The following is a 12785-nucleotide window of genomic DNA, read 5'->3' on the forward strand; positions in this document are numbered from 1 at the left end:
ACACAGGTTGATTTGTGAATTTCAGATCAATTTCATGTCATGTCTTCTGTTCTCCACAGACTAATCAGAAATAAGCAACAGATGGGAACAACTTATTTGCAAATGACGCATACTATTTTTTAGGGTCTTTTACAACTTCAGTTTTGACTTAAGAATTACTTGAGTGTGCTTTAATTTCTAAATATTTGGAGGTATTCATCTTGTCTTTCTGTTGGTGAGTTCTAGTTTAATTCTATTATGGTCAGGAAATATATTCTGTGTCGTTTTTATCTTTTTAAATTTGTTGAGGTTCATGTTATGGCCCAGAATATCTAGCTTAGTGAAAGTTTCATGAGTGCTTGAAGAGCATGCATTATGCTCTTATTAGGGGGTCTATTCTATACACGTTAATTAAATCCTCTTGCTCATTTGTGTTGCTCAGTCTCTCCATATCCTTTCTGATTTTTTGTTCAGTAGTTCTGTCAAAAGCTGGGAAGGAATGCTAAAGTCTCCAGTTGATGTTTGTGTTCTCTCTCTCTTCTCCCTGAAATCTTCTATTTAGGTCTTCTTTTTACCACCTTTATTTTTAAAATATGATTGTTTGGAGTGTTCCCTCCATTTAAATTGAGTACTACTACAAAGATGTTATAATTGTGGCAAGCATCAACTATAGCTTATAAACGTCGTGACAAGAAGGGATAGTGTACAGTAATTCCGCAGTTCACAAACTCTTCTCTTTGTGAACAATTTGATTTGTGAATAGAAGCATTCAGCAAGATTCTGCCTCCGTTTGCGAACTCCACATCAGGTGATGAACACAACCGCAACCATCTTCCTTGTATGATCGTAAACACAGCCATCTTCCCCAGAATCGTGGAACAAATTTAGTTTGGAAACTGAGGCACCACAGTATCATATTTGTCCCTATTTTAGCTATTTCAGCGTTTGTCTTTCATTTCTGAAGTTCTAAGACCTCTTCCACCGTCATTTTCTTTGCTGTCTAGAGAATTTCCTTTATTCAGTTTTTGAGAGAATATTTGTTAACCACAAGTTCTCTAGGTTTTCCTTCATCTGACAATCTTTATTTCCTCTCAACCTGGAAAGATATTCTCATTATATATAGAATTTATTGTTGATGTTCTTTTATTAAATTGCTTGAAAATTTTGTGTTACTTCCTTCTGGCCTCCATGGCTTCAGATAGAGAAACCTGCTGTCACTCGAATCTGCATTCTCTTGTAAATAATGCACTATTTCTCTCTCTCTCTTTCTCTGCTTTCAAGATTTTTTTGACTTACATTTTGAGAAGTTTAATTACAATATCTCTTGTGGCAAATATCTTTGAGTTTTTCCTTGGGGATCATTCTGTGTCTTGGATCTGCAGTTATATATCTTTCAACAAGTCTTGGATATTTTTAACCATCATTTTCTTAAGGATGTCCTCATTCACTTTGACTCTTTCCTCTCATTCTGAAATTGTGATAATACAAATGCTACCTCACTTGTTATTGTTACATAGTTCCCTGAAATTCAGATGTTCAGATTTGTCCTCAAGTTCACTAATTCCATTCTCTGCCTTCTCTGCTCTATTATTGGGATTTTTCTGAAGGTTTGCTTGCTGTATTTTTCTTACTGTACCTTTTTACTTACTGTATTTTTCTACTCTATAACTTGTACTTGGCCCTTTTTATTCCTCTGTTTGTTTGCAACTTTTCTATTGCTTTTATTTGTTTCAAAGGCAGTTGTAATTATCATTGAAACATTTTTATTATGGGTACTTTAAAATCCTTATGAGACAATTCCAACATCTGATGCATCTCAATGTCAGCATCTGTTGATTTTCTCATTTAATTTTTCATTTTCCTAAGTTCTTTATATGATGAGTGAGGGTTTTAAAATATTATCCAGGGTATTTAAACATTACATTATGAAATCCTATTTAGTCTTGAGGTACAGCAAAATGTCCTAGAAAGTAGGTATGTTTATCTTTCTGCTGATTCTCACCAACACTACTCTGGAAAAAATAAAGCATTGACTTGCACTGTTTTGTAGCAGAACAGTGAAGGAAAATTCAACTCTCTCTTGGCCCTGATGATATCAGTAGGGAAGTGAGGAGGCAGAGTGACAATTAGCCCCACTTCCCACCACCTTATTATGCATTTTTGATTGCGGATGAAGATGGAGGCTCAGCTCCCCACTGGCTCCAGTTAAAACCAAGAGAGGAGAAAGCAGAGTGTGAACCTCATACTACTTCATTCTATTAATGTCTAGTGAGTCTGGGGCTCAGTTTCCTACCTGACTTCTTAGGGGGTGGAGAGGGAAGGGGTTAAAATGTTCACTATCTTTTTTTGCATTGTCTTGTTTGGTTTCTTATTGCACATGGGTGTGGAGCGTCATTCAGCTCTTCCCTGGGCCTTCTGACACCTGGAGTAAGGAGAATGGACAGTACTGACTACCCCATACTCACACCTCCTGGTTTAGTCTAATTAATATCACATAGGGGTAAGAACCCTACTGATAGTTGAACCCAGCACAGGTAGTTAAACCATAATGGTGATTAGCTCCACTTTACATCATCAGACTAGTGGATATGGAGGCTCAGTTCACCAATAGGCCCTAGTGACACTACTGTAATGAGAGAGACTGAGCACTATATAGAAGAATATCTCTTTGCTCAACTCCACCAGCACTACTGAGCGAGGCAATGGGATGCTGCACCCAGCTCTGCCTACTTCACTGAGTCAAAGGTGGTATGGAAAATCAGATGCTTGCTAGACTCTGCTGAAATCCTTGACTGGGGGTAGGAGTGGTTTGGTTAAGGTCAGGCTGTATGTGTGTAGCAGTGTTTGTGTGTGTGTGTGTGTGTGTGTGTGTGTGTGTGTGTGTGTAATAAGTGTAGACTGGATATTGGCAAAAAGATTTTCTGCTATTAGGCCACCATTCTCATGTTCCTTCAGTAGGGAAAACAGGATTTTCCTTGGAGCATATTTTGTCCATGTTCCTTAGAAATTCAGAGACACATATACACTGACTGGGGGACATATGGGAGGCAAAAAGGAAACCAAGAGAGCTTACTTCCATTTCACGCCCCAAGTTCTGAGGTCCTTGGGCAGCTGCCTTGCTCTTTTCGCCTCTGAAAGTCTCTCCTCTTTGTTTGCTATGTTATGTCCAGGTTGGTTTGTTGTTAAGCAGAGAATCCATGGGGAATAGGACTGATTCTTCTAGGGAGACTAGAAGTCCCCATATTTCATTTTTAAAAACATAAAACTGACACTACTGTAATGAGAGAGACTGAGCACTATCTAGAAGAGTATCTCTTTGCTCAACTCCACATTTTATATACAATTTTGTATTTCTTACCATAAGTTTTCATATCTATTATAAACAGAACTCTTTGCAAGTACAATTTTAAAGGCTATATAATTTCCCACTGAGTGGTCAGGACATGATTTACATAATCATTTTGCTGTTGTTGAAAATTTAGATTCCAGTATTATTGCTATAATAAATAATGTACTGGTGAGAATGTGCCTTAAAGTAGTTTTTTTTTTCTTTTTTGTATTTAGGATTATTGCATTAGGATAGAGTTCCAGGAGTGGAATTATATATAGTCCAATAGAACATGCAACAGGACCCAACATAGGACTTCACCGTGCTTTAAACATGAGTAAATTTGATACAGAAAAGAAAATAGTTTTTCTTTTAAAGAAATACTGTAATATGCATTTCTTTGGTCACCAGTGAGGTTTATTCATCACTCCCCTTTTGTAAATTGACTTTTCATATCTTTTGCCTATTCATTTTTAGGAACCTACATACTCTTCTGGAAGAACCTGAGGCTTTTTTGTTTTTTTCTTAAACTAAAAGATATAACTCAATGTCAAAAATGAGTTAAGAGAGAAATAATTTAATCCTCCAGGAAGCTAACCAAAAATATCAAGTGCCTAACAGGAAAACACCTACCAATTAAAGGCATCAGATGAAGATAAAACATACGAAAGACCAGATTTCTGGATAACTCTTGATCTTGAAAATTATGCTGTTTAGAAAACAATGAACATTTTCTGAACCTTTTTTTTTTTTCTGAATCTTACCTGATCCAAAACAACATTGTCACCTTCAAAAGTTGCAAATGCATCTGGGTCACACATTGAGCCGAGATTCTTTTATCCATCATGTAACCCTTTTGCAGAAGAAATAAGGAAAAAAAATCACGTTTTAAATTTAGAATGCCATCACTGCACAGGATTAATGTTTTCATTGAAATTTTTAAAAATATAGGAAATTGACAAGAATAAAGTAGCCATATTTCTCTTACTCAGAATAACCACTTTAAGAATTTTATTTATCACATTAGCCTTTGGTCCCCAAATACTATTCTGGGTGTTGCCTTCTTTAGTAGTAAAAACATTTAAAATAGTCACATCATATTTTTCCAAAAGATTTCAGCATATTACTCCGGTTGTTCCTATCTGTCTTCCAAGTCTTACAAATTCTAATACACACCAAAGTACTTAGTGATTACACCTTACCCTATGCAAGAGAATGATGTCCTCTACTCCCTCATACACTCTCTCTAAAACTTGACAAACAGACCTATGAAAATTCATAAAAGAATTGGGGATGTAGCTCAGTGGCACTGCGCCTGCCTGGCAGGCATAAGGTCGTAAGTTCAACTCCCAGTACCAAAAAAAGAGAGGAAAAGAAAATTTATGAAAGACAACACAAATATCTTAAATTACCACTCTGCATCTTTGTATCATCAATTACTTTACATCATAAATTTATACTGTGGCTAGTTTCTCTTCTTCCTCCTTCTCCTTTTCCTTCTCTTTGTCTTTCTCCTTCTTTTCTACTTCCTAAAATCTTTATTTTAATGTCAGTAGTCCTCTGTGTATTTTCAAAGTGTTGGCTGCTCCTCACATATGCTACAGAACTGACTGTTCAAGAGAATCTGGTTTTGGACCCAGGGAAAACATGAAGGAAACAAAGCCTGTCATTGGCTTCAGACTTTTCCCTTTCCACAGCCTTCACACTCTCCCCTTGCTCCTTCTTCTCCCCCATGAAATCTCCAGAACCTTATCCACTGTTCAAACCTGCTTCTGCACATCACTCCAGCCTGCTGGTCATATCTGAAGTGAATGTCCCAGTAACATCTGCAGTTAGAGTTAGTTCTGAGTAGGGAATGACAAGCTTTTTGCCTCTGTTAAAATTTTCAAGCAGCAGAGATATGGAAGGAAGGTCACAGAAGGGCAGTCACAGGATATTTGAATATCCACATGAATCCCCAGGTACCCTTCAGGTCTAGGGGACCTGCTTCACTTCTGAAAGCTGGCACAGGAATCATAGAAGCCTGGGCTTCTGGGGTCCTGTTACCCTAGAGCCCTGAGGCAGAAAAAGCTGTAAGTGTCAGCCCTGCTCCCTGTTGGGAGAACTCCACTCTAAGGCAGCCATCTTCACTTCCCTCTTCTGCATCTCAGCTGCATGGTGTTGCCTCCTGCAGTTTATAGAAGCAAAGACATCTTCACAAACCTGTCAGAACCCTTGTTACGTATCATAAGGTTAAACTGATTCTATTTATTTACTGATAAATGAGTAACATTTCCAGCTGAAGAAGTTTTATCTCCATCTCTCCACCTCCCACTCCATAACCACAGGGCTAAGCCCGCCTCATAGGCAAACCACATGAAATCAGGTTCTGACTGAACATGCTCCTGCCTAGTGTTCCTCCCCGCTGTAAGGCCAGAGCTGACTCATTTTCATCTTCTCATCTTATCATGCCTTGGTACTCGTTTCAAGCTAGATACTGTGCTGAGCGCTTTGCCCAAATTTTATTTACTTCATTTCATCCTTTTGTCCTCACAACAGGCCTCATTTGACAGATGAAGAAAGTAAGGCTCCAGGGCTAGGTCAGAATGTTCTGGAATCATCTTTCAAGTTCTGGTGTGGAAAAAGATGAAACACTAATTTCATGAACTTAGTGTTAAAAAGAAAGCAATTACACCCAAAAAGCACAGCTACTCATACTCAAAATATACAATGTTGAAAAAAGGAAGCATTATTTTTTTCTGAGCATATTGCTGTGATCTCTCTCAATGGAGAAGAGAGCAATAGATTTTTTGCTGTTTTTTGAAATTGTCCCAGAAACCAGACAATCAGTGCTTAAAACACCCAGAGAAAGAATCCACTCAAAGAACAGCAGAGCCACCTAACAGATATCAAGTTTCTTAAAGAATAGGCCATGGAGTCCTATAAACATAAAGACATATTGGCTCTTCAAATGCAACATCACTTATTTTTCTCATAGGTGGTAGAACTCTGCTTTGAACTCCTCATTTAGTTTGAAAGTCAGACAAAATTGGGCAATGATTCTAGACTGTCTGTAGCTCCTAAGACCCAGAGTAATAAGGCTGCCAGCCCTCATGGAGCATACAAGCAACTGAAAATGAAAGAGCAAGGAGAAAACCAAAGTCAACATGTACGAGACCGTGGCTGTAGTCGGCAAGTTGCTTCCTATGTCCTGAAATTACCAATGGTGTATTTACCGTCAATTTCCTTAGAGGAGGCAGGGAGGCCCAGCCTCTAAAGTCTAAATCCCTGGGGCATCTGAGGTGGCCCACTTGGAAACTAACCAGGCTGACAAAGTCCTAGCACCCATATTCTGGGTTACTGTATGCAAATTTAAGGAGAGATCTATGAGGTAGAGATGTTACTGAATGGGGATTTGCAGCCCTCTCACTGAGGGGTCTAAATTCTAAGTTTGGGGCCCCCGTTCCTTGGGAATAAGTTATTATGAACTCAGGTGTGTATAAAATTAAATTTTTTTAACTTAAAATTTTTAAAATTGGCCAGGGATATAGCTCAGCAGCAAAGCACCTGCCTGGCAAGCACAAGGTCCTGAATTCGATTCCCAGTACCAGAAAAAAAAAATTTAAAATTAACTACTGAAAGCAATACATAAGCACTATTAAAACTAAACTAAATAAAAACAAAAGGAAAAAGGGATAAAAAGTGATCCACCACCTCACAGTAGAGATAAATGAGATATGGATGCCCAAAGAAGAACAAGCCCCCAGAAAGGCTTAGGATAGGACATGGAGATCACAAGGTTGGAGGCAGGAGTTGATGGAGAAGGAGAGGGAGCCAACAACAGAGCAGATCTGGGTAAAAGGGAAATGCAGAGCGTTCCAGGAAGCAGGCAGCCAAGGAGGCCATTGCTAAGGGTCACTATACCTGATGCTTCATATACTGCCGCATTTCTACTCTTCGTCTACTCATCGCTCCAATTTTGGGGAAGGAAAGTGGAGGCTCAGTGAGGTTTGCCCACTCTACTCTGCCTACACTGCCCTATTCCCCAGGGTTCCAAAGTGCTATTCCCTGTCTGGATACTCCCCCAGATCTCCACAAGGGACCACTCCTTCTCTTCATTCCAGTCTCTGGTCAGAAGTTTCCTCCACAGGAGGACTCCCCTGACTCTTCTGTCCAATAAAACAGCTGCCCAGCCATGGCCTTCATGCTCCATCCCCTTTGATTACACTTTAAGGCAAACAGCCTCACCCCTGCCCCCAGAGACCTGAACCAACAATGTCTCAGGGCCTCTGCTCCCACCTTATCCTAGACTCACTTCAAGCCACTCCTGCTTCCAGCTGACACCCAACACTGGCTCTCAAAGCTTGGCTTGCCTCTGCTGCTGTCCATGGCCCCATGCATTTGGATTTTGTGTGCCACCAGCCCTGCACTTTCGTCCCCAGGCTCCTGCTCTATGCAGCTTCTGCTGGGACAGCTTGATGCTGAGATCCAGAAGATGTGCAATGTTGTTTCCTCACCTCCCCATTGTCCACAGTCCCTCTGACTGACCAGCCACCCATCCTCCTTGTAGAAGACAGGGCACACGGGCTTTGAGTTAGCTGGCTGAGCATGCCACTCACCTCACCACTCAGCTGCAATTTCTCTCTCTCTCTCTGCTTTTCATTTCTTGTTTCTTTTTGAACTTCCTCATTGGATACTTCCCTATCTTGCTTTCCATTTCTCATTTCACACACCTTGCTTCACTTTTCTGGCTTCTCTTTTTTCGCTTCCTTTTCCTCATTTCTCCTTTCTTGCTTCCCCTTCTTCTTTTTCTCCCTTTTCTTGTTTCTCCTTTCCTGTTTCCCATACTTTATACCTCTTCTCTTGTTCCCATAGGTTGCTTTCTTTCTCTTGTTTCCTATATATTCCTTCCCTTTTCTAGTTTTCTCATTTCTCTTCTGCTGTGCCCACATCACATCCCTTCTCTGGTTTCTTCTTTCTGACATCTCCTACCTCACTTCCATCTTCTGGTTCCTCCTTGCTTGTGTCCTCTGCCTCACTTCCCCTTTACTGGTTTCTACTTTTTGCATCCCTGCTTTACTTTCTTTCTCTTTTTTCTCTTTTTCCATTTCCCATACCTTACTTCTCTTTTCTTGTTTTCATAGACTACTTCCTTTTGTTGTTTCTTTTTTCTTATTTCCCATAAGTTACTTCCACTTTCTTCCCTTTTCTCCTTTCATGTGTCTCCTACCTTACTTCCCTTTCCTGTTTGTCCTTTCTTGTTTCTCACACTTTATTTCTTTTTTCTCACTTCCCTTTTCTTGATCTCCCTTTTCTTACTTCCCTTATCTTGTTCCTGATTTTTTTCATTTTCATTTCTTACTTCCTTTATCTTATTTCTGTATTCTTATTTATCACTTCTTATGTCCCTTATCTTTTTAAAGACATTTAATTGATATATGACATTGTATGTTTTATCATGTACAACATGTTTAAGTACATATACACTGAAATAGTAAGTCTAGGTAATCAACAAATGCACATGTTATCATTTTGTGGTAAGAATACATAAAATCCACTCTCATTACATGCTTTAAAGGATACAACATATCATAATTAACTTTAGTCACTTTGCTGTACAATACAAATTTATTCTTACTTTTTAGATGTAATTATATATCCTTTGACCAACATCTGGACATCCTATCTTATAGCTAACTATTCCAGTATCTGGTAACCACAATTATATTTTCTACTTCTATGAAATCAATATTTTAGATTCTACATGTTATGGTTTAGATCTGATGATTTCTTTAAAGAGCTTCATGAGATCATAGGTTGGACATTCAGAAGATGATTGAATCATGGAAGCACTATAGCTGAATATGCTATTAGGAAGTAGGGTCCTATCTGACGGGGTGAGTTACTGGGGCATCAGCTACAAGGACAGATGTTTCTCCCTAGTCACTTTTTTCCCTTCTTCTTGGCCACTATAACATGAGTGCTTTTCCTTCACAATCCCCCTCTACCATGATGTCTTTTTGCCTTGGAATCAGGCAAACATGGACTATCAGTATAAGCCAAAAAAAACTTCTCTTCTTTTAAGTGGTGATGTCAGATATTGTGTCTAAACAATGAGAAAGTGACTCAGACAGATTTTGGTACCAGGAGTGGGGTGGTTGCTCTGACTGACCATATTGTTTACAAATCTTTGGACCTAGTTTACAAGAAGAGTTTGGAAAGGTTTGGAGATGCCAACTAGAGAAGTCTCAGAATGTTGTAAGTTGAGCTTGATAGGATATTCTAGTCACAACTGACAAGAACAGAGTGCTTATAAAATGCAGACCATAAAGACCAGGCTCAGGAGGTTTCAGATGGGAAAAAGAACTCCAGTGGCAGTTGGACTCCAGGCCAGGTGTGTTTTGCTCTGCCAGAAAATTTGTCTACATTTTGTTCATGTCCTTAGAATTTTTAGAAGAGATTAAGGGCAGCAAACCAATCTGGTGGAGGAAATTTTAAGGCAACTTAATGTCAAGACTGTGGGATGGATACTGTTGGAGGCTTTTAGCCAGCACTACATTGAGAATTAAGAGGAGATAGCAGAACAGAGTAATTTAAAATTGTTTGAGTTTCCTCAGGAAGGAAGCATCTGCAAATCTGGAGACTTCAAGAGACAAATCACTGAAAAAAACTAAAAAGAAACCACATATTTTACATTAGGACAATAGAAAAGAGAGATGCCTTAAGAGATATCCTGGGAAGAAGCAAAACTCACCTGTCAATGGTTTAAAGTTGTAAAAGTGAAAGTCTGCTTTGAGAGACACTTCCAGGAAACCCAGCTCATTTAAGGAAAGGTAGAAAAGAGTTCCCAGAGCCTATCTATCCAGATATTCAGAAATCCCTACAGCCATGATTCAAGAGGGCTCGACTACTGCTCAGGATGGTGACAGTCCTTGGTGTTATCAACATGGCGCTGGTTTAACAGGCATGCAGAATGCAAGAGTTGTGAGGTCAGACAGGCCTCCTTCAAGATTTCAGAACAAGACCTGGTAGGCTAGGAAATGTGGCCCTAAGAGACCAAGGAGTGTATGAAGCTGTGAAAGTTAAGCCAAAATTATAGTGGAGACCTCAGGAAGCTGGAGATGTGGAATTCCTGAGACAGTGAGCAAAGCCACCCCAAGAAAGAAGCCATGAGGGCTACAACCTGTGATGGTGTAGGTGTGCAGCCACCTAACCTGTTTAGAGTTCACAACTTTGCTTTGAGTGCTGGACATGGAGCTATGGTATTTAATGTTTTCTCTCCTGCCTTTTTCATCTTGCTTTTGTCTGAATCCTTTTTATCCTCCTATTTCTCCTATTAGTAATGGGAATTTTTACCCTGTGCCATTGCATATCTATAGTGTTTAACTTTATTTTTTATCTTTACAGGGGCCCACAGCTAAGAATTTCAAGTCTCAGAGGAAACTTTGGCCTTTGACTTCTCAGTGGTGCTGAACTGTTAAAATTTTGGCTACTCTTAGACATAGACTAAATGTATTTTGCATAAAGAGATGTGCATGAGTCTCTCGGGGGGGGCAAGGTGGAATGCTATGGTTTAGATCTTAGATTTCCCCAAAAAAGTATCCTTATAGGTGGGGCTTTTGAAAAGTGATTGAATTATGGGAGGGTGCTATAGTTGAACATACTGTTACTGTATTTCCCCCAAAATAAGACCAAGTCTTTCAGTAACTTCTTTCTCCAAAAAATGCAACAGGGATCTTTTTCAGAGGATGTCTTATTTTTCACATACAACAATCTATATTTATTCATGTGCAGGGATCTATATTTTTTCATGTACATAATCTACATTTATTCAAATACAGTCTTGTCATCCTCTATTTGAACATTATCATAACTCTCCAAACTCTGAATTCTGCCCTGAATTTCTTGTGATTCCATTTCCTATAGAACCATGTCCCTAATCTTTCCTGCCCTGTAATAGAGCTCTCCTTAAATGAGCACTTCTTGTCCATGTAGCTTGCTCATAATGCATTGGCAACACAGCTGCCAGTGACTTTATCCTGTGAATTCTTTACCCAAGTCACTATCTCATGCAGGCTCGGCTTCACAAAATTTTCCTTAACTCAAGTGTTAATTGAAGACTTATGAGACAGGAGTGGCAACAAAAACCTTGACAGTAAAGAATGATGGTCCACACAAAGCAACAAAAAACTGCAGGCACCACTATTCAGAAAATATTTATTTCACACAAGTGCACTAAGTACATCCATTATCATACATGATATATTGAATAATGAAGGTTCATATTAGACTCAATCACTTCTGTTTGTTATCAAGTGTGTACATTATTCATGCACTGTGTCTGTACTCCGATTAGTCATTTGGCAATAAGTCTCAAATTCATGTGTTTGTGTAGGTGTTTGTCTCTTCTCCAAAGGTGCCCATTTGGGTATCTACAAATGATTATAATTTATATTGTCATTCATTTTTAATATTGTCAGTATTATTATTTAATTATACATTACTATTATTTCATAATTCAATACATCCATCGTGTGTTGCAACAGATGTACTAAATGTGTCTGTCTGTCTGGTGATCTTCACTGGGGTTTATTTTGGGAATGTCTTATATTATAAGCATCCTGAACATCATGCTAGGGCTTATTTTCTGGTTAGGCCTGATTTTCTGGGAAATGTGGTAGGAGGTTGCAGTCTGATCACAAGAGGCAGGTCTGGGGTTATGACCTTAATGGTAGCTCTCACTCCCCAGCTCTTCCTCTTTCTCTCTGCTTCTTGGCTACAGCTTTTCCTCTGCTATGCCCTTCTGCCATGCCATTTTCTGCCTGGGAGTCCACCAGCAATGGACTATAAGCATGAGCTAAAATAGACCCCTCCTCCTTTGAGTTGGTGTCAGCTACTGTGACTCAGCAATGAGAAAGTGATTAAGACACTGCATATGACTGAAATCATGCACTCCTTTTATATCAAGATTATTTTATTTAACAAGTGTTCTCTAGGCTCGTCTATGTTGTCATAAATAGCAGAATTTCATTCATTTTATGGTGGAATAGTATTCCATTAGGTATACATATCATATTTTCTTTATCCATTCATCCACTGATCTATAAACATTGACTCCATACCTTGGTTATTGTAAATAGTGCTGAAATAAATAGTTCAGATATCTCTCCAATGCAGTGACTTCATTTCCTTTGGCTATATACCCAGGACTAGTACTGCTGAAGTGGAGTAGTTCTATTTTTAATTTTATGAGGATTCTCCATACTGTTTTTCATAATTCCTATACTAATTTACATTCCCATCAACAATGTAAAAGAGTTTCTTTTTCTACACATCCTCACCAGTGCTTGTTGTCTTCTATTGTTTTTCATAAAAGGTAGTCTTACTGGGGTAAGCTATCTTATTTTGGTTTTGATTTGCATTTCTCTGATGGTTGTGATAGTGAACTTTTTCTCATATAACTGCTGGCCATTGGTGTGTCTTCTTTTGTAAAATGTCT

At 38.9% G+C, this 12785-nt stretch overlaps 1 protein-coding gene across 1 annotated transcript in view; it reads right to left on the reverse strand.

The window, feature by feature from the left end:
• The window catches only part of Acoxl (acyl-CoA oxidase-like), a 289029-nt gene that overhangs the window by 118943 nt on the left and 157301 nt on the right, over window positions 1-12785 (reverse strand). The window contains 1 exon segment of the mRNA XM_013522692.1: window positions 4072-4160. Coding sequence (XP_013378146.1) covers window positions 4072-4160 — 89 coding nt within the window.

Source organism: Chinchilla lanigera, unplaced genomic scaffold (assembly GCF_000276665.1).
Source record: "Chinchilla lanigera isolate Chin_1 unplaced genomic scaffold, ChiLan1.0 scaffold00069, whole genome shotgun sequence".
Classification (NCBI taxonomy): Eukaryota; Metazoa; Chordata; class Mammalia; order Rodentia; family Chinchillidae; genus Chinchilla; species Chinchilla lanigera.